The following is a 22210-nucleotide window of genomic DNA, read 5'->3' on the forward strand; positions in this document are numbered from 1 at the left end:
GCGTAGGAGAGGAAGGAAGGTGCTACAGGCACTGACTGCAAATTAGATGAGCAGTGCTTCAGGAGAAGTTGCTTTCAGTGATAAATGTGCCCCAGCAGGCAGAAGTGTAAAAACAAAGTAAAGGCATTTTCAGACTTGTTTCGGCTTGTGCTGGATGGATCTCTGTTCACTCAGTGTTTGTGTTTTGCATTGGGCTGTTTCTAGTAGGCATTTATGTTCTGTGATTTTTTCTGCAGTGTTATTGATTGAGTCATTGCAGCCCTGTGAAGGATCTTGCACACTGGCTCCTGCTGCTGCTCAGGTAACAAATAGGAGTAGCAGCATAAACGTCTTGGTTTTGTCCAGAGTCAGAAGTCAGGGATATTGGCAACACAGGCAATTGTAGGCAAAAGGTGATTCTTAGTGATCCTTAAATAGTACTAAGTATTTAAGCATAACACATTTGCATTAGAGGAGTCCACCTTTAGTGACTGAACAGTCAATGAAATTCTTAGCAGTTATCCTTCTTACTGGAACATCAACATTCCCATACCAACACTTCCTTGCTCTACCAACCCCAGTGACCAGCAGTGTGCTGTTTGTTTTTACAAATGTACAGCAGACACCTCTTGCTGATGGACAATTGAGCTGGGAAGGATGCATGTGCTGCGTGGCCCAACCAGTTAAAATTCCCCTGGCAAGGGCAGGCAGTGGAGATGACCCCGTGCTGTTCACCTGGTTACTGGCAGGGCTGGAAGGGATCTGCAGCCTGGCCTGTGCCCCTGGGGAATACCACTGCTGCTGGCAGGCCAGCGACACTGCTTGACTGACACTATCCTTTAAGGGATTTTGTCTAATTAAAGACTTGGCATTCGCTTTAGCTAATCAAGGACTTCCAAGATCTCTCTCTGAGATGACCCAGAGCATGGAAAGCAGGGATGAGAGAGGAATTTGCTGCAAGCAAGCGCCACAGCTATGATGTGTGCCTGGCTTGGGTAACCAAGTCTTAGGGTTCTGTAAAGACATTTCAGCTTCATTAGGCTGGTATTTGACATTTAGAATTTGGAAGGCAAATCTAACAATTAATGATGTATAAAGCTGGTCTCTAGCCATGAAAGAATGGCTTATGCCTATAATTTTGTTCATATTTGTTGTATAATCAATATTATTGTATTAGTTAAATAGCATACTTATACATATATATGCAAATAGACATTTGCTTATATCAGTTGATATACAAATAGGTTTAAATATATTAAAAAATTGTAACATCTCATAATTTTAGTTTCAGTCTCTTTTTACTTGTTGGTCAATAAATATCATTCAGAAATGGAACTTCAATAACTAAAACAAAATATTTTAAATAATATTTGGGTGCTGCCTAATAAATGAGTTTTATTTAGGGACATTATATCTAAATGCTACTGTTCAATGTTTGAAGTTCTGGTGACTAAATTTTGAAATAATGATGTTAAAATTCTTCCTAGTGTTTTGTATTTTGTTGTGGTAGTTACCCTGCAACATCTTCTGCCCATAATACTCTGGAAAGCATTCTCTTCATAAAATGTCTAAATACTGTCTTATCTTATTTTAAAGTTCAATAAAGTGGCATTTTTTTTCTTTTTCCCTGAGGTTAAAGCAAAGAATAAAGCTCAGCTGAGTTACAGTTTTCCACTGCAATACACTCATTCATGCAATACACAGCATTTTCAGGAGTATGCCTGTCTTGTAACATAGCTTTGGATTCAGAACATTCTTTAGACAAAGATTTTAAAGTTTTATGCTCCTGGGGACTTTTTGGAAATATGGCTGATTTCTGAGCTTTGTAGCTGCTGCTAAGTTTAATTTTGCAAACCCTCTCTTTTTGTTTGGCATTTTGGGTGCCTGTGTTCTGCATTCAGTTCCATGAAGCATTAGGAGGTAGGATATGACAGCCTGTGCAGGGTGCTGAGTAGAGAGGAAGAGCAGAGCAAAAGGACTGAAACCAGATACTGGTCCTGGATAACAAACCAGTGAAACTGATAAAAATCTTTCCCATGACTTTGAAATGTGCAGGGTTAGATCTTATATAGATGTTTATTTTGAAGCTACTCTTCTTGGTTGCTTCTCTAAAATATCATAGCCCTCGAGTCCCACATCTAACTAAATATGTTGTGGGTTCCTGACTTCAAAGTAGCTGTGATAAATCAATGTGAAGTATGTGAGCCCAGCTGAAGTATGTGGCAATAGTTATGGGAGATAAATTATATTGTGCATATTGATGAACACTATTGTGAAGTTTTCAAGAGCTTGTACTTCTAAGGGTATTTGATAGTGAACTGGCAAAGCAGCACAAGAAAACGGCAACAATCAGGAAAGCGAGGGAGCAGGGTAGAATGCACAACTGGTCTAAGTGCTCAAACATGAACTCAGTAATGAACATGATGTTAATAGGGAGAAATAAATTAGAGAAAAAACGGAAATAAGTTAGTTAGTTACTCTCTCAATAACCAACACAATTTTAATGTTTTTGCATTTGTCTAATTGCTTAGAGTTGTGAGGAGAGGACAAGGGATATGATGGCTGTAGTATGGTAATAGTAACCAAAATAGCTGTATAGAAAGGAATGTCTCTGCACAAATTGTAGCATATTCAGGTGGTAACTTTAATGACAGCACCTGTCTGACATTTCCAAAAGTGCTCTTTTTTTTTGCAAATATATTAGGGCAGAGAATTTTGATGGACTGTTGTATTGTTGAGTAACTTCTAGGTACTTTTCAAAGTGTAGAGTAATGTAAATCTTGTGATTATGTTTTTATAAAATCTCATTAAATAGTGCACAATTCACAGAAAACCTGAAAAAGTACTTGAAAGAATTAAAATTAAAAAATTCTAGGTTATTTGTTTATTCCTTTTACAAATAGTGGGTTGATACAAAAGCAGTCTACCTGTAAATGCAGAAGATTTTATTCTCTACAATCTTATTTTTCCCAAGTGATATAGTGATGCCTTCCCTTTGGAAAAGGTCTCGAAGCAGATTTAACTCTGCATACTAAACATAAATGGTACATCAGTGCTGCTCAAAGAGCACGACTAAATGATTTTTCCAATTCTAAAACATAATCTGGAGCTTTTTCAGCAGCAGCTGTTCCTAGAAGAATGATAAGCAGAAAGGCTTGCTCTATCCTTACCACAGACTTGAAGCCAGTCTTGATCTTAGTAGAATTTCCTCACTTGGTTATCCTTCTGCTTCATCAAGTTACAAGTTGGTGAATAAATGGTGCTTTTTTGTGTTAGCCAAATAAAATTGTAAAAAAAGTCATCATCACACTTTTGAGTAAATCTTAAAAGTGATAATTTCTCTGTGAATCAAGCTGATACTGTCACTTATTGCTGAGAGGTATTTATCCTCAAAACAAGTTGTAATGGCCATGTTAGAAATAGCAGAAAAAATATAAAAACGAAGACTGGGTTTGTGAGTTTTAAATTTTATGTTATTCGTTCATTTTTTTCTTTGTTGTTGTAACAATTTGCTGAATTTTTCTTGAGTTTGTTCTGGTCCCACACAAATTCCGTCTTCCACCAAACCAGCTAATCAGGTTTTTTTACCTTAGTTTTACTGATGCATATTAGATACAGTTACATCCCAGCAAAAAATAGTAAATAAAATATTTACTTTGATTTAATTTAAATTAATTATTGTAAATTAATTTAATTTAAATTTAAACTGAACAGAAAAAATTCAGGATGTAGAAAAGCTACCACGTGAATGGAAAGAATGCTCTTGTTTTCCTCTGGGACCTACTTATTTGACTTCTGTCTGCTTTAAGACTTGCACTGTAGCATAAGATGCCTTAAATTCAGTTTATTCTTAGTAACTCAGTGTTGCTAGGATGAGTCCTTTTTTGTCTGAAAGGAATCCTCCCAAAGAGAGAGCAATTCAAGCCCACTCTGAGACTGTGTTGGCATGTTTTGGCTTAGCACTTGTAATGTTTTTGCAGTAACTATTGCAGGAATTTCTTCTTTCCCCACTTCATCAGGAGAACTTGAGTTAACTTGCACTTCGTTTCAGTGCAGATAAAGCAACAAGTGAAACAGTCTTCCAAAAAAGTTCTAAGGTAGTGAATGCCTATCATTTTTCACATCATGCTGTCACTTCTTTTTGCAGTCAGTATTTGATGATGGATAGTGCATATCCAACAGATTGTTGAGTGATGTTGAGTTAGTGACCCCTGAGGAGAGTCAGCTCTTCTTCCTCTTCTTGCTCCTGCATTCTTTGGCACTCACAGTAAGCTTTCTTTGCTATATGCAGACATTGTGTGAACACTGATAAAAAGTGATTTGAGAGCAGATTTGCCAGTACCCCACATAATTTTTTATCCACCTCTCCTCCCACAGTACTTTGCTCACTTTAAAGAAGGCTTTTTGGATTCTGTGATAGCCCTTGCCACACTGAACCTTACTGTTTGGGGTTTTTAAATAGGCGGCTTTCAGAAGCACTGCTCCGTCGTCACTCTGCACCTCTTTAAAGCATGACTCCTGATTTTCACATGTTGCATACTGTGTCAGGAAAAAAAAAAGCCCAAAACTGTCTAGATACTACCATCAAGACTTGGTAATGTTGGGAAAAAAAATCGAGGAAATGGGGTGTGTGTGGGGTAGGATGTCTGTGTGGCATGGACACATACCCCAAAAAGCTCAAACCCAGAATCCTTTTCAAAAACTCATATACTTGTTTGGTATTTTTTCAGGTTAAGTGGGTTTGAGTCCTAGAGAATTAGGCTGGATTTTTAAATCTGTACCTGTAGGCACTGTAATTCTAGAAATTTATCCTTCAATCCCCTTAGGGCAGGGATCATCTTCATTTGCATTGCAGCTAGAGAAGCAGGATGCTGTCATGGTCCTTAAATATTAATCTGTATTAATTGTAGGGCTTAATATGCAAGGACTCAAAAATTCCAATAATGAAAGATGGGAATCTGTACAGTTAGCATTCTCTCTGCATCTTGCATATTAAGAGAAACTGAAAATTCTGTTTATAATACTATGTACTTTACAGTTAAATGGAGTTCTTAATGGAATTATCTATATAGAGAGTTATATAGATATCTATTCTATGTAGTCCGTAGATAGGAAAATTTGCTTTGTTGCTGAAAAACCATTATATCTAGAGTAGCATTACTCATTTTTGTGTGTTACCTACTTGGTTTCTGTGTCAGTAAGCAATTCCTAGTAGAAGTAGTCACATGTTGCATTCTGCTGCAGCTGCAGGATCAAGTCCAGGGAGGTTATGGATTCTGGTGACCGACATGGGACTCAACGATACTTATTTCTGCGTGGTTGATCTCAGGAAATGATTTATTCTACACAGAAATAAACTCAGCTTAAATCCAGAGCCAGAGAGCCCAGAATAGAGGCAGGGTAGGGGTTTTATGGGACTGACCCACAGTGTAGTTTAAGGTTGGGGTCTTAATAGGGACATAGGAAGGGAGAAGCTCCAGGGGCACAGAACCAATCAGAGCACCCTGGGCTCCCACCCCATGAGGGTCCGTGGTTGGGGCAACTCTTCCTGGGCTCACAAGGCCTATCCCCAGAGGCAGAGGGTGGAATTTATTTTTCCTGGGCTTTAAAACCACGCCTCTCACTTTAACACTGCTTATCTGAAATGAAATCTTTGCCTCCCTGGGCGCGGGTACCCCACAGTCACGGAAATATTTCCAACTTGCCAGCATCCATTGATACTTATTGATTTTCATTAACTGGCTTTGACTTGTGTAAATCAATTTCTGTGTAGGTATTAGAGATTAAAATTCTACATTATAGGGTGCTATGTAAAAGTTAGTCCCCGCAGTGGGCTCGTTAAATGCAGGGATGTTTATTTGCTCTGAAGTGGGTCAGAGCAGAGGATGAACCAGCATGAGCAAGCAAATCATTACTGTCTGAGTGTATTCCAGTGTGATAGATTTACAGAAATCTGCTGATGTGCTGATGCAAGTAGTAAGCATGAGGATGTTTTGAGTATCAATATTAAACCCAGTGCAAACTGAGTTTCAGGCAGTTTTCTTCCATTCTGCTCCATGAAATTGAAGGATTTCCTGTTTCCACAAGCTTTTGCTTTTCCTTTTAAGAAAAAAATTGTATTTGAACTACCAGGAGAATGTGGTTTACAATCTTGTAAATATAGGTATGTATAAATCAGGGCTGTGACTAAGGGGAACTTTTAAATCTAATAGCATAAAGATTCTCACAGCAACTTTCACATGTTTTGATATAAACACTTATCTAGAGATACATTTTGAATAGCGATGGCTAATCTGTTTAGAGAGGAGTTTGTAGATACCTGAATTTGAAACATTTTAACAGTTGAAAGGTTTTTTTGGAATTTACCCATTTTGTGAGACAGGGGTTTATCATCTTAGCTCTCAAATGATGCAGCTGATAATGGATTAAATTCTGTCAGAAATGTATAAATTCTGAAATCTTGTCAGTTAGAAAACTGCTGCATTTATAAGTCCAGGGTTAAAAAAGGAGGATAAGACTAGTAAGGACCTTTCTTTTTCAAACCTTAAATAAATAAAATTGGTAAGCTTCTTAAAAATCAATTTTTTTCTGAAAATGCTGCTTTTGTGTCTATGGAATGTTTTTCTCATGGACTTTGCAATTGTTATCTCATGATTGCAAAATTCCTTTTTTCCAAAATTTTGGAGACAAGATTGTGTCTATGCTGAAAACTGTTATGCTTTCTGTGAAGAGGGGTGCCAGCTCAGTATCCCAGTGAGGCAGGGTGCTAGAAACAGATTAATTACAAGAGCTCAATCTTCACACAGGTTCATCTACCTCATTCCATGCTGCTTTGCCTGAACTATTTCTAGTTTCTGAGGTAAAACACTCATAGCTATCAGTAATATAATGATAATTTGTAAGGCTGATTGAAAGTTATGTAGTTAAAGGGCTCCAGAATTACCTAAGAATTTATAGACATAGGTAGAGATATAATGCAACTCTCTCAAAATGGAGCTTTCATATAAAGTTTTTCTCACTTGGGTGTTAATAAACCACCAACAAATAACTCATTGGATTACTTAATTTGTCCTTTAGTATTTTCACAAGCATAGTGCTTGGCTTTTGAATTATTGGGTGTTCTGCTGAATGTGACATTATTTTTTTCAATTATTTTAATGAAATGGAAAACGTCTGTTTCCAGGGTATTTTTAAGCCAGTTCGTAGGAAAGTAGGATTAAAGATCACTGTGTTAGAGAAAAGTTATTTTTGGCACACGCTGCTGCTCTTTTTTTCATCATTATTTTTTTCTTCCTGCTTTCTCCCAAAAATACACCTCCTGCTGTGCATACTTTTTCCTATTTGTCTTGCTGGTCTATGTGTTCTTTCCAGTTCAATATTTGAACCTGATTGTGTGAAATGAGACTCTTCAGATTCCCTAGGACTGCTCCCATATAGGTGTGGTAGATCTGACTAAGATTTGACTTGGAGGGGGCTTGTTTGCAAATGTGTGCACTTCCTTTACCCCTTCAGGCTTTGGGATGTTGGAGTAGCAGAAAGAGAGCAAGTGGGAGAAGATGTGGCTGTTCAGTGGCTGAGCTGAGAAGGGAGGAACTGTGGTCTTCTACCTGGCAGTTTTCTGCTTTCCTGCCACGGAAGGAGATTTTCTGGGCAGCATCTTCGCAGTGAGAGTGGCCCTGAGCACACTGTCCCACTGTATCACCACACATCCACAGGGACAGCCCCTAAGTGACCAGATGGCTTTGTGCTTACCTGGTACAAAATAAATCTATGACTGACTTCTCTGTGGGTCCATGAAACTTGTCTGAATGGAGAGGACTATTTAGATCCTTATTGAGAATGTTTTCTTTCACAGATATTTGTACACAGAGAGCAAGCCAAATAAGGATGAGCTGTTCCTTTGTTGTTATAGAAAGCTCTATAAGACTTCCTTACCTACAACTGAGATTTGGATGGTGATCCTGACCCTGCCGCCTTCTTCCAATCTTTCCCTGCCTCCCAGGAAGCTGGGATTGAACACAATAGATTTTTTTTTCTTAACTCCTTAACTATGCTGTTGTCAGGGAAGCTTAAAAGGTATACAGTGTCTGCACAATGTTGTCAGCAATAGATGTTGGTCTTCTCCACAGGTTTCTTCACAAACCTTTTAAAACTACAGTATTTTTTCTAGAAACCATGTGTTTTTCATCAAACTGTGAAGTCTGGTAGCATTAAAGTTTTAAACTTTATATTGCCTTAAAAAAAGAAATGGTGTGTACCACTAAGTTTGCTGAAGAGTCATTTTTAGTATCCCTGGTTGTGTGCTTCAGTGCCTGACATCTTAGTTTTCTCTGCTGCTGCTTAATGGCCCTTGTAGTCCTGGGATTTTTTCTAGGCATGGACAAGAAATAAATTTTATTTTGGAATTACTGGACAGGAATGATAGGGATATTTTTTTACTGTGAGGGTGGTCAAGCACTGGCACAGATGACCTCGGGAGGTTGTGAAGTTTCTGTCCTTGGATGTTGTGAGCACCCAAGTGGACGCAGCCTGCTGTGGCTGACCCTGCTTGGGCAGAGGGGCTGGACTTGTTAAGCTGAAGGCTGATTTGAATATCTCTGTGCCAGCAATTTGTCATGTAATTTTCCAGAAAGAGTTTCGAGGCTTCTCAGAGCTGGTGGTGATTTGTTTGACATGGACTCCTTCAACATCCTGTACTGTATATGGACAGTAAAGTATCTGTTGATCCTTACTGTTGTTGATACCTTGCTTCTGATTAAAAAATTTTCAGGATCTCTAAATATTCACTTATAGTTATGTTGAAATTAGACTATTTAAGATTATTGCTATCTATGTGGACTCGAGCAGTTCTAGGGAACTTCCACCCTTGCCTCATAATTAAATTGTAATGCGGGGCACACTGAAGACACCATAAAAGATTTAAGAGCAGCTTGAATTGCCTTTCTTTTTTGGGCAAAGATGGTCAGGACTGGATAGAGTCAGCTATTGTTAAATTAGTTTTGCTGTTGGCCTGGATAATATGTTACTGGTGCTCATTTTTATGAATTTTTTGTATATGTGCAAAATTATGTTTATTTTTTTCTGTATGTGAGGAGTTATTTGTGGAAATGTTTGCCAAATAAAATCTTGAAGTAAAACATGTATTTGCAGCAGTGGTATTGGCCACGAATAAAATTGAAATGGGCTTTTAACCTGAGTTGAAACTCTTATCCCTTTCTCTGTGAAGAAAAGAATTTGTGTCAAAGACAAAATAAGCTGAGGATGACTGTTAAGTGATTAATGCTCTTTTTCCAGTAGGGTGGACCTCAGTTCTGAAGTGATGATGGACAGGTACCTGAGTTCAGTGGTACTGGAAAGTAAAAAAATATATGTGAAAGACCAAATTATAATTATTTATATATATATATGAATATATATAAATATATTTATATATATATATAATAATTATTTTGTACCCTCTATGCCTGCTGCCAGGAAAATCTTCCTTTTTTTGCAATCAAGGTGAGACAGCTTTGAGTAGATACAAGCAGATTCTCGAGTCTTTGTCCTCTTTGTGTAATTGTTTTCAGCTTTTTGTGTTTTGCAGCTGTCATGTTAGAGGTGGGCAGAATGCTAAACCTGTGGATCTGCTCCGTGTGTGACCCCTTTCAGGTCCAGTGACCCAGTGAATCTAGAAAGGCACTGGCCCCATTCTCCTTCAGCTGCCCCTCTGGGTGTGTTGTGAAGGAAATCAGCAGTGATGTTTTTGCAGAATGTGGACGAGCAGCTGTGCCAGCCCGAGTCTGTCAGGAGAGGTGTGTGGTTTTCAGATCCTGACAGAGCCAGAGGGGTGGGCTTGGAGCTGCTCTGTGTCGTCAGGGCTGAGACAGTCGGGATTTACCCTGGAGCCAACCTGCAGGTGTGTAGGGACCTCCTACAGTTCCAAGCTTAAATACTTGGGGACTTCAAATACGTCCAAAGCCAGCTAGCAGCTGTGTGTAGGCTCAGAGTACTCTGTTTAAAACACACAAGTGGATATCTCTGGCTCGTTGAGAGTTTGCTTTCAACTTTTTTACTGTCACTTTTTGCAGTTGGTCTTTTCTAACCTTCAGCCCAGGATGTAAAACACTTAATGAAAAATTGCCAGGAGAATTCCTTCCTTATCTTTCTCTGTGAAGGTAAAGTCACCTCATAATTCCAAAAGGGTAGAGATTATTTGGAAGACAAAAAACAAGCAAATGATTTACAGGTTGTAGTAGTCATAGAGTTGCTGCTTCTTGTGCAGAATGGTAATGACTAAATAGAAATGGAGCAACTCTCTGTTGTTAGGCCAAAATTATATTAACTGAAAACATCTTTAATAACTCAAAAAATGATAGCTCTTGACTTTCGTGACTCTAATGGTACTTTGCGGTGTTAGCTGAATTATTTGTGTTTCAAGCAGCAGTTGTTAAATACATCTCTGAATATGCCAATATAAATAATTGCAGTAATACTTTCATGTTATAAAACATTTCCCAATGGACTTGTTTTTAGTCCTTATACATGGAAACAGAAGTTACATAAATAGAAAAACATCGAATTAATAGAAGACTAAAGTCATCCTCCGCTTTTGAACACATTAGTTATAGATGTATTATTTTTGGAAATTCTGAAATGCATGTCCTGCAGTGAGATTTGACTCAAAAATTGGGTTCTCCAGCAGGCCCTGAGAAAACTGGAATTCTGTATGCAATAGCACAAAATCCCATACAACACTAGATACAGCTTGACTAGCAGACTGACCCGAGGTGCTTTACTGAAAACAAACAAAATGCTTAAGAATGCTTTTCTTCATTGTTTTACCCTTATGCCCTGTGGCCAATAAACTTTAATTATTATTATCAACCATAGTTTTAGAGTGGTTTTTGCCTTTTATGTGGAATATAAAGCTGATATGTAATAAAGAAGCGTTTTTAAAATTTACATCAATCTTGTTCCAATGTTCAACGCAAGCTAAAGCTTTAATCTGGAATTCTGTTGATTTTATTAAAAATTTCTGACAGACTGGAGTGCAGAATTTCATTATGATGGGTTAAGAAGAATTTTCTGTTAGCATTCCTTGAAGATGAGAATTCTTCACACCTGAGAAGCTGAGGATTGTCATCTGTAGGATTGTAAATTAGCTGCTTTAAAACTGAAGTGGGCTAGCACAGTTTTCAACTTAGAGATGAAGAGCTGCGAATCCCTGGTAAATCAGGGTACCATCTCAAATCTGCCAGGGGGTGTCTCTACAGAGACAAATAAAAGCTTGTTGGGGTTTTGGGGGTTTTTGTTTGTTTGTTTTGTTGGTTGGTTGTGGTTGTTTTTTTTCTTTTGGTGTATTTTTTTTTGTTGTTGTTTGTTTCCTTTTTATCCTAAACTAATATTTCTTTGTACGAATGAGTGGAAATAATTTAAAATTATATTTCTGTGAAGAAGTCAGCTATGACTTTACATGTGTCAGCATATCAAAATCAGGCAGTTTCAGATGTATTATTGTTGCATGTAAATAACCATAATTCACCCTTCAACAAACTTCTGCTAGAAATGAGTGTATTTGTAGTATAAGGATCAAATTTTCTGTTTTGGGTCTTTTTCCTTTGTAGAAATCATTAACATCTCCCCTTTTAAATAGTCTTCAAAATACAAACTGCGCAGTTGAAAATTTAGAGTAATTATGAGCCAGTATCTTGGAGGGGATATGAGTTTGGTGTTGCCATTGAAGAAACTACAAATACAAATGCATGTGCTGCTTTAAAAATGTTACTTTAAAATAACATCTAGGCAATCACAACAGCTACAGTCACTGGTGTTTTTCACCCTGTTATTTTTAGAAGGTTGTTTGTCTGTCCCACCAGAGTTCTCATGGCTGAGGTACATTTTTTGGAGAAGTTTAGGAGTAAAGGTTATTCCTTCAGAATATGCAAGTAAACAAATAGAAGATGGTCATGGGAGATGGATTCTTTGAAGCTCTTACATGATCCTTGATCTGTGAGGTTTTAGTATTTCTGGACTCTGTCATTTATGTGAAAAAAATACAAATATATGTTTTCTTAAATTCCTTATGAAGGAGCTCTACTTGCTATCTCTACTTTGTTATAGTCCCATGCTATTAAAGCAATCATAAATTACTGGGCAGAATGACTGCTTCAAAGTCCTTGGAAGAGTTAATCATTGTCTCTTATCTGGACTTTTAATTTCAGTATTAATCCAGAATTGCCACCTTTTCTAACAAGGCTTACTTATGTTAGAACATCTTCTGCTTTTAACTACAGCTTGAATGCAGATTATGTAACATTTATCAAGCATTTCCCTACCAGGAAATTTAATCATTACTGGGCTAAAAGTGATTGTTCTGGATTGCAGAAATCTATTTTCTCCTTTGATTAAAAGTGTGTCTTGCTCTTCTTTGCCTTGTCTTTGAAGTGTACTTTAGTCTGCTTTCCTTTGAGATGTGTGGGTTTTGTTTTGCTAAAAGGTCACCTCTGGCATATTGGAGGAATTAGCCAGTGCTTTGCATTGTGTTTTCTGTAGAGGACTATCTTTTTAGGCTGTCTCACTGGTCATTTTCAACATCAGGCGCTTATGCAATGAGAACCAATTGTGAATCAGCCTGACATTTTGGGAACCCAGCAGAGTGGAGAGCTAAAAAGGAAAAAAAAAAAATTACAAACATGTAGGTAAATCATATGCCACATTTTACCTCTTTTGAGCACCACATGTGGAGAGTATTACAGGGCTCAAACATTCCTATGACCTTCCCTTAGGATATATTGAGAAGATGGTTGTGGTGAGGTTTTAAAATTGTTTATTTTGTTGGGTTTTTTTAAATCTTTATGAAGCTGAAAGTACATCATTTTCTTGTCCCCTTCCTTGGCACAATAAAAGGAGGGAACCTTTCTCACACAGATGAATCTTAAAGCTGTTCAGTAAGACAGTAAACCTACAGTCTTTACTCTGTCTTTTCTTTTGTGAGTTACTGTTGTTAATATAGCTCCCTCCTGCATCTTGTCCTGGCATCTTCATCTGATTACCTTTACTATGTAACATTTTTACTTAAAGAAGGAATTAATATTTTATTCACCAGCAGAGTCTCATGGGCATCATCAGGACTGTGGCCACACATCAATTAGCTTACAGTTAATTACAGAGCTGGCTCCAGAGAATTTTACACAAAGTTCTTAATACAGCCTTTAAATCTGCAGCGTTTCTTAGGTGTACTTACATCAATGTTAACATCAGCTGGTTTGGGTGGCTTGTCCAGGCTGCAGGTGGATTACTTCCACCTGAGGGCTGGGCTCCTGTAGCTGGGCTTCCACCCAGGAGCCAGAGTAGCTCCCTTACAACTGCTCAGAGCACTCTAAAAGATTTCAGGTTGTTTAGAGCTCTTCCTGAGCCTTCTTGTATGCTGTAGTTGCTGGACTGTGTTGCCTTCCTTTGTTTTGTGAGGGGAGCTTCTTTCCTCGCCAAGCCTGAAAGTATCTTGTAAAGATGCATATTGTGACATGGATTTGGAGTCAGACTAAGCAACAGCTGAATTTTCTTTACAGATTAGAGAAAAATCCTGTCTCTACAGTGTTGTAAAGTAATACTGCACACTGAGGATCAAACCCATGTAATGCTGCACTTGACAACTGGTATAGCAGTGAATAAATGCTCATGTCAAAGGAAGTGATGGGGGCTGTTGTAATAAAAACAAGTATGGCAGACTGAAAGATTTGAGACTTGGCACTTTTGTGTCTTTTCATCTTCTTGTGGTGCTGATGTATTTCTTTACATTTATTTTATTTCCAAAGAAATGGAAAGTGTTAGGAACCAGCAGAATATATTTTAGTTATAAAATCTGAAAGAAATTGTTACAGGTTCTAATTGTTTTCTGTGAGCTTATGGTATAAAGAAGGTCATAGTTCAAAGAAAAATGGAAGTCTGCTTATAATTTGAAGATCTTCTAATTCTTCATCTGGTACTTTAACTTGTAACCACTCTATTTTTTGGATAGTGAGAAATCTGTGAGAGAAATTACATCAAGATTACTTCTTCATTAGATACTTGGTACGACAATATTAGAAAAAGGTGAAGGAAGAAATGGAATTTACCTCTGTTTCTATGAAGATATAAACCCTTTTGTGGTATTCTGAAATAACAACAACACGAAAATGAATTGCAGCCTTGGAATAGCAGTATCAAAATTGATTTTGATATGAATATATTTTGGAGTGTAGTAATGTAATAGCAAGCTTTTGTAAGGCTTCAAGCCCTTTCCCCCCATGCCCCTTCTTTCTTTACTTCTCTCACTAGAAAACTGAAGATCAGCCTAAATATCATTAGGAGGTGGTGCCATGAGTAGAACAGTTTTGAACAGAAGGAAAGAGGATAATTGATAATCTAAAGCAAACTGCAAGAGATCTGCTTTGCTGTCACAAGTCTACTACAGCATGTCTGAGAAAGATTTCTGTGCTGTTAGTGTCACAGTATGCTCAGTAAGGAAATGCACTCTTTTTGGGAAAAATTGTATTTTTGTAATTATTTGAAAGAGATATGCAGAGATACATGTTCTCAGACACATTTTCAAAAATTAAAGAAGTTTAAAAATCTTGATCAAAAGCAGTTTTTTCATTACTTAGGGAGCTTTCCTAAGCCAAGCTGGAAGATCTCTTCTTATTGCTGTTGTGTAGCTGACATCTAAAGCATGAAGATGATAGAATTCAGTTCTCTACAACTGCAAATAAAGCTGGAGCAGGATTGTAGATATGCTGGAACAGATCATCTGATGTTGGCAGCAGATCAATACACAACAAATGTAAATAGCACTGGATGGATACTTAACACATGTAACCACGCATTTGCTTCTGCCCTGCAGATAGGATGCCTGTGAGCTGTGTTGATCCAGTCAGCCTATTTCCTGAGCCTCTTGCATCTATCATACTTAAACGCCTAAGTATCTGGGGTTGTCCAGACTAAATAGCAAAGCTGTAAGAGGAAACAGGCTTATTCTAGCACATCAGAAGATTTAAAATCCCTTCTCAGGAAATGCTGACAATAGCAATAAAAAGTTGCAGATTAAGCCTTTGCATTGCTAAGGAAACTTCCCTGTCCGACCATCCAAGGACCACTGGCAGTCACACTCCACAACCTGAGCTGGGATCAAAGCCCCTTTGCAGCTACATTCCCAACACTCACACAGGCCTTACTCAGAAATAGATCACTTCTGATTTTCATGATGATAATTCTAACCAGGTTAATCACCTCACCTACAAATAAGATCATGAGTGCAGCTGGCAACTCAACTCATGGGCATGATCACTTATCCCTACCCTCATGCATTTCCCCCCAGCAGCATTCATGTGTATCTTACTTCAATGATTCATAAATAATCATGTTCTTTTAGCTGCAAATTAAGTGGCCAATGTTTGATGTTTTTCTGGACAGCATACCGATATATTATTTACAGTTAATACTGTTGATATTGTTTGGTGTTTGTGGGGGTTTATTTCCTCAAAACCTGTACTTGTAGAGATACCGCAGTGAGATATTTTAATGCTTCATTTAGTAAGACTTCCCTGTCATCTTTCTCCTTGGATTGTTGATAGAAATTTTCTTCCTCTTGTTTATTGCAGACATCCCCGAAGGATACTAATTGTTTTATGTATGTACATTTCCTTGAAAATATAACTAGGTTACTTTAGGAACCAGCTGTATGCTCTAGAGAACAGATATATTATTTTTATAGAAGCTTCTCATCCCCACAGACTGGAACAGTGATCTGTTGTGTCTTTGTGATCTGAATGTCTTTGTAGGTAAAAATCAGTGGATTTTATTTGTATATGTGCTCCAAATGTAGTTTTCTGTTGGACGGTTTTATTTCATTATGGAGTTCACCTGAGTCTGAGCATCTATTTTAGTCATTTCAATTAAAGTGTCCCTCCTAATGCATACCTGTTCCCTGGCTATGTAACTGTGTCCTCATTTTGTGATAACATAAATTAGTTATAACATTATAACATTAAAATTTTTGTGGCCATATCTTTTGACGTTTACTGTTGTATGGTGAATTGTTCTGGGAGTCCACAGTGCAGTCTGTGGGAGCAGCTTCTCTGTTATTTCTGTCCCCATCAGCATACTGAAGCATTCCTGCTGGCACAGGCATGGGACAACCAGTTAGTAGTATTTATGATAAACCAGTTAATGAGGTTTATTATGGAGCACTAGCAGGCGTGCTCATTAACACCATTCTGTGCTAATGCCCATCCTTAAATGTTCATTTTGTTTGCTTTCAGGCATGTTTTGCCAAACAGAGAACACATTGCTGTTCAGTTCTCAGCCCTCCCACAATTGCATTTGCATTCTCAATTCAGAAGTATGGCCAAAGTTTTCCTGTATGTTCCAAAACTGGATTATTCCTAAGCCTTTGCATGTGTCTGACTGAAGGTATTCCTTTTCAGCAGAGGCAGAAGCAGTGGTGATGTGCACTTCCTTCTCTTACACTTCCCCACCATCCCCAGCACTCCCCCAGAGTGGAGGAAAACAAGCTGTTCAGTGTTCTGCTTGTAGCATAGGTCTGAGTGTGGTGTTCCCTTCTTTCATAATTCTCTTTGCCCACTAAGGAATAGCTACACCTTATTTAATTAGTTTATCAAGACAGACTGTACATTATTATTTATAAACTGAGGTGTTTTGGGATAATAATGCTGCTACATTGTCAATGAAATGAATAAAAATTTGAACATTACCTTCACATATATATATGTGTGTGAGACACAGGCTTTTCCCACGCCCCCTGTCTTCAGACACTACTAATTTTCTGTTGTTTTGACAGCGTACAAAATAACATGCCCTGGAGACAACAGGGATATGTTGTTAATTCCTGTTCCTGGTCAGCCCCCTGGAATCTGTTTTGTTTTGGAATATGGGAGGGAATGAAACATGGGAAACTGTGTTTCTGTCACTGGTTAAAGAAAGAGCTACCTTGCACACGCCATATAGGCTAATACATGCATTGTGTGAATCTAGAGTATGAGAAGACATTCACCAATGCACTGTATTTTTCCTCACTAGCAAAAATAAATTACTCAGTTTCAATGCCATTTCCCAATTTTTGGTCTCCTCCTTGGCTCATTTCCCAAACAACTCTGCTCTGATCTGGGGATGTCTTTCATTCCCACTTTGCATGTTGTTTGTTCTAGCTACTGGATCTTTTCCATTTCTGGAAGATGCTGCATCTCCCTGTTTCTCTGCCAGACTAATTTAGTTTTGCTCCAGTGGGCTTTGTGCTTGGAGCAGAGAGTGCTGGGTGCCTGGTCAGAACTGTTACAGTTTCAGGGAAGGTAGATGTTGAATTTCCAGGCTATTTCTATTTTGGGTTTTGTTTGTTTCCTTTCTTCTTACTGTTATATATTAATTGGGATTTTTTTTAGTTTTTCTCTCTGTACTCTCTTCCTATATAAAAGTAACATTTTCAAAAAGTTCTCTAAGGTCCCTTGAGGAAACAGTAACCAGACTTTGTCTTCTTTATGTGGGCACACACACACAGAAGGACAAAGAGCACAACCATCATGTTAGGGCAGCACAGAGAACAGTGAAATATCAGTAGAGGATTTGTTTCTTCCTGCTGCCTTAACTTTTTTCTTTTATATTAAAGCATATATTATTCCTAATGCAGTTCTTCCTTAAACATTCATTGTACACTGATAGGCTCAGCAGAGGTGGGGTCACCAGGGGAATGGATGAGTCAGGCTTTTACACACTGAGTCAACAGTCACAATGAGTAGATTCATATACTTTTGGCATGTAAGTACAAGCTGGTGCTTCATTTCACTGAGTTTTGTTGATGAATTTTTCCAGAATTAATTCAGACATAGTGAAGTATGGAGAAGTAACACGACCTGTGGTCTGCTTGGGCGTAGGTTATGGTGGATAAGTGCGTTGATGTTGTTACCTGCTCTTACGGTGTTACATTTGCAGATAAGGAAATAGCCTCAGAATGCCTTTCATGCTTGTGTTTCCATCAGTTTCTGCTTGAGTGGTCTGCTAATAAAGCCTAACACACGTTTAAATATATAGCATGTAGCTGGTCTTCTGGTTTCCTAACTCTGTAATGTTTTACTTGGTTTCTTTGAACACCTAAGGTTACTTGAGATGCTGATAATGATAAAGGGCAATAATTCAAAGGGCAATAATGCAGCACAGGGGTGTGAAGCTTGCCAGGCTGTGAACAGGATATAACAAGATTTTTTCCTTTGGCATCAGCTTAAAAGTAGTCCTTTTGTTTTGTTAAATTTTTCATTTGGGCTGTTTTGAAGGGAAGTGATGCACTGTGGCTCAAACTGACAATTTCTGTGCTCTTTACCAAGGGCAACTTTACTGAATATCCTCTCTGACTGAAAGGCAAGTTGTGAACAGCAGTAGTCCAGTTTCACAATAGAGATAAATAACACTGTCATCAGAGTAGATGCAGGTTTCATTGAATTTCATTTATCCTTCTGCACTGGTGTCTCCCAAAGAGCTCTGATGCTTTATGTTGATCCTCCCTACTGGAGATATGCAGATGAGTTATTTTCCTGTCAGCTCTATCCAGTGAAATTCAAGATCATGCTGCTAAGCCACCTTTTTACTGGAAAAATGATCTAATGACTGGATTGCAGTACTGTCACAGAAATAAATTGTCTCCTATATTCAGATAGCACCAAGGTGGTGACCACTTAGTAAAAATCTTCTTCCTATTGCTAAGGTTTCTCAATAGGATAAAAGCCTGTGCTCTTGGCAGCTAAAAGATTTAGTCACATCTAGATAATGTCTTTGAGACAAGCCACAACTAGATCAAATATTGTTTGTGATGGTTTTACCTCCATTCATCATGCACTAGTACTTTTTGCAAGAGTTCAGCTGTAAAGCTCCTACCAGAGTCACTGGTACTGTTTTTTTTGGGGGCGGGTCTAATTTTATTTTTCCTGATTATCTGTGTCTCGTAGTTTTTCTCCCTTTTGCTGTATGTATTCTATTGAATTGTATAGTGGGTGTGAAAAATTTGGCTGTCTCTCAATTCCAGCTTCTGTTAGTGGACATGGGCTCTCTTGCAATTCCTCTGAAACTGTGCTACATTCTAAAAAAATTATTATAGAATGCAATATTTAAGGGTTGTATTGGTGGCATGAGATCAGGTTTTGTGAGGGGAACTGGCTATATTTGGAAATCTCAGTGATCTGCTTCTACTTCTGTTATCAGCTTTAGAGAGGACAAAGTCAAATAGTGTGAAAAGGTGGCTGCCCAACCTTTTCTGCTTTGGCAACTGCTTTTCAGTAAGTCTGTAATGGTGATGTCAAGTAGTACTAATATTCAGTCATTTTTATACACATATTATTATATGTCAAGTCTTAGCAGCAAAGACTTCCTGGAAACTCACAATTTGAGCCTGGTGCTATTACATCAGCTGTTTCATAATGACTTCATCATGTACAAACTTTTATGCTTATCCCACTTTTTCCACCAAATTATAATAGGGTCAGTTTGAGTACCAGGGTCCTGGTACATAGTTTAAGACTATGTACCAGGAAATTTCATTGGCAATTTGGACTAAAGCAAAAACTTTAATCTGTGAAGGTTAGATTTAATTGTTTCCCTGTCTCTTTTAACTGTAATTAAAGAGTGATAAAACAGTTTCAGTTGGCTTTCCTTTTATTTACTACAGCAGCAGGTCCAAATCCAAAGGAAAAAAAAAAAAAAGGTATAAAACAAGCTTAGTTGGCCTTTTGTATGTATCAGAGCTTTTCTAGTGCTGGCTTCTCATCAGACCAAGTTTGCTTGCTGTGAGGATAATCTGACTCACTTTTTGAAAACTTAAAGGTCAGCTGCACTTGAGGAAGCCCCTGGTAGGCAGTGGCTCTACCCTCAGCTCTTTCTTGACAATCACCCTCTATGAAACCATAGGCTTTTCTTTGCTTGCCTCAGGCTTCTGAGATCCCAGAGTAGTTTATTACCCTGCAGAAAGCACTAGGTAGATCCCACTGCAGTGTTCACTGCTGTATATTCCTTAGGGAAGACTAGAAGGTGGATAGTTTTTGCTTTTGAGCCAATGCATGCCCCATTAATCTGTATCCCTTCTGTTAAGCAGCTAATGGTGCATTTATTTATTTCCTCCTCCTTTTTCTTCAGTGCTTTCACCCTTTCATTTTGAAGGCACGAGGTATATTAGTCTAAAGAATGATCTCAGTCACCTGTACAACTATGAGCCCAGGATAAAAATGAATTATTAAATCAGAACTGAATTTCTCTATTCGGTAGAATGAGTTTTAATAATGATGCTATATAGGCAGAGTGCAATTCTCATTTATATACCAGTCACTGACAGAACAATTGGTTAAGTTGCTGTCTGCTTTTAGGTTGGTAGATTTATACCTCACAACTAGAATCTGCTAAGTTCACAAGTAGTAGCAAACAGTATAAACCAACTTGACCACTGATAGCAATTAGTTGGTTTAGAATGTGTTTGAAATGGTTGTGTAACTGGGAAAATTGTCAGGCAAGAAAGGATCCTATAAGGCTGCTATGAGAGATTTTGTGGGCAAATTAAATGAGTGCTTATGTAAAATTAACTACTATTGCAGCGTGTGTAAGTGTGCGTGTCTGCGCACGCATGCTCGTGGACTGGGGCTCATGAACCTTTGGCAGGGAGCTTTGCAGAAGCTGCAAGTATTTTTAGTGGAAATGAGATCTCAGCTCAGTTCTGTGGCATGTGACTTCCTATTTCTGTAGGTTACTTCCAAGGGACTTCCTCTGTTAAACTGACTTGTCTCCGGAGATTTAATCTGGAGCCGGAGCATGGTCTGCTTTGTCCTGTGCCTGTGACAGCATTTTCCTGGAGTTTTCTTTTGAGTATTTTATTTTTATTTTGCACTGTCTCCAGCATGCAAGGATCTAGTGGCTGCTACCCGTGATCGGAAGCTGAATACGTTTATCCAAGTCTCAGTGGTGCATCCAGTAGAGCACATTTTGACGCGGTATTCAAGCACTGAAATCGTGGAGGTGAGAGTCTCTTTTATTCAATTAACATGTTGATTAATGGATTGCTCATTTCTTCCTTAGAAAGTGAATTAGGAATAAAACAAGTTAGTGCATAGTCCTAGGTAAGACAAGCAAACTCTGGCAGTTTGTAAAGCATACCTAAATGTGCTGTAGTTCTTGGCATTTAACCAGGATAAACAGAAATTAACTTTTCATGAAAGCTCTGTTGTTCCAAGTAGAGGCATGGAGAATATTCCAATTCCCCAGACATAGGTTTAGAATGAAACAAGGATTATTTGCTCTCATGAAGGGACAAGGCAATGCAAAATAAACTGAATTAAGAGTATAGTGAGTTTGGAAAGTATTTTTAAATTGCAGAAAAATGTAGGTATATTATGTGGTCTGTTATCCTATGTTTTTCTTGTTCTGTTTTTTCCATTAGTGAGTTGATGCTTTTGCAATTGGAAAAATATTACCCTACATCTATAATTGGGGTAAAGAATGTGTGTATGTAATGTCTGTGACTTTATATAAAATAATTATAGACTTTATAATAAAATGTAAAAAAATAGCTTGCATCATACATTACAACAGAATTGTCTGAGACTGCTTTGCTAGCCCACAATTTGCCCTGTAAGCATCAGTGTCACAAACAGCAAAAATGGGTCAGAGAAAATGAAGGGAAAGCAATGTAGGTGTAACTTGCTTAACTTACAGGAGAGATTCATTAAGAGCAGAGAAGTCTCATTGTAAACAAACACATGATTTCACCAGAGGCTTGTTTTAACTGTTAAATACGATGAGAGAATTTCATGTGCTCTTTGTGTGATTATTTTCAACCAACTACTAATTAAATTATTATGGTTTCAGCCCTCAACCATCCTGAAACTGCTAAATTCAAATATCTTGTATCTGATCAGGACAGTTCATTGCAGACTGTCTGGAATGATACCGTGCAAAAGATGAATAGATAACTACTTTTTTTTTTTTTTTAATAGAATTTGATACATTTCCTAATTTAATGTCCTAGACCTCAATAAATTCCTGAATTTATTTTTTCAAGGTTCTCGGCTTTGTAGTCAAGCTTTGGTGGAGAGGAAGGCAGGGATACAGAAAGTTATCCATAAGATAAATCACCTTTGTCATGCACAATCCTGTATTTTTTAACTTGATGTAAAATGTAAGGATACATGCCTGGTAATCTTTGGAAATTAAGTATAATTAAACATTAAGA

At 37.9% G+C, this 22210-nt stretch overlaps 1 protein-coding gene across 22 annotated transcripts in view; it reads left to right on the forward strand.

The window, feature by feature from the left end:
* The window catches only part of INPP4B (inositol polyphosphate-4-phosphatase type II B), a 322348-nt gene that overhangs the window by 123905 nt on the left and 176233 nt on the right, over nt 1-22210 (forward strand). For 16 of the 22 annotated variants that reach the window (XR_015286969.1, XR_015286968.1, XM_086889768.1 and 13 more), the window contains exon 5: nt 20879-20997. The exons of the other annotated variants lie outside the window; for them this stretch is intronic. Coding sequence is in view for 14 of the 16 variants with exons in the window: in XM_086889768.1 (XP_086745894.1) it covers nt 20879-20997 (119 nt within the window). In the remaining 2 variants the exon portion in view is untranslated. The remainder of the gene's footprint in view (nt 1-20878; nt 20998-22210) is intronic. 22 annotated transcript variants of the gene reach the window in all.

The sequence above is a fragment of the Cyanistes caeruleus genome, chromosome 5 (assembly GCF_971803275.1).
Source record: "Cyanistes caeruleus chromosome 5, bCyaCae1.hap1.1, whole genome shotgun sequence".
In the NCBI taxonomy this organism is placed as follows: Eukaryota; Metazoa; Chordata; class Aves; order Passeriformes; family Paridae; genus Cyanistes; species Cyanistes caeruleus.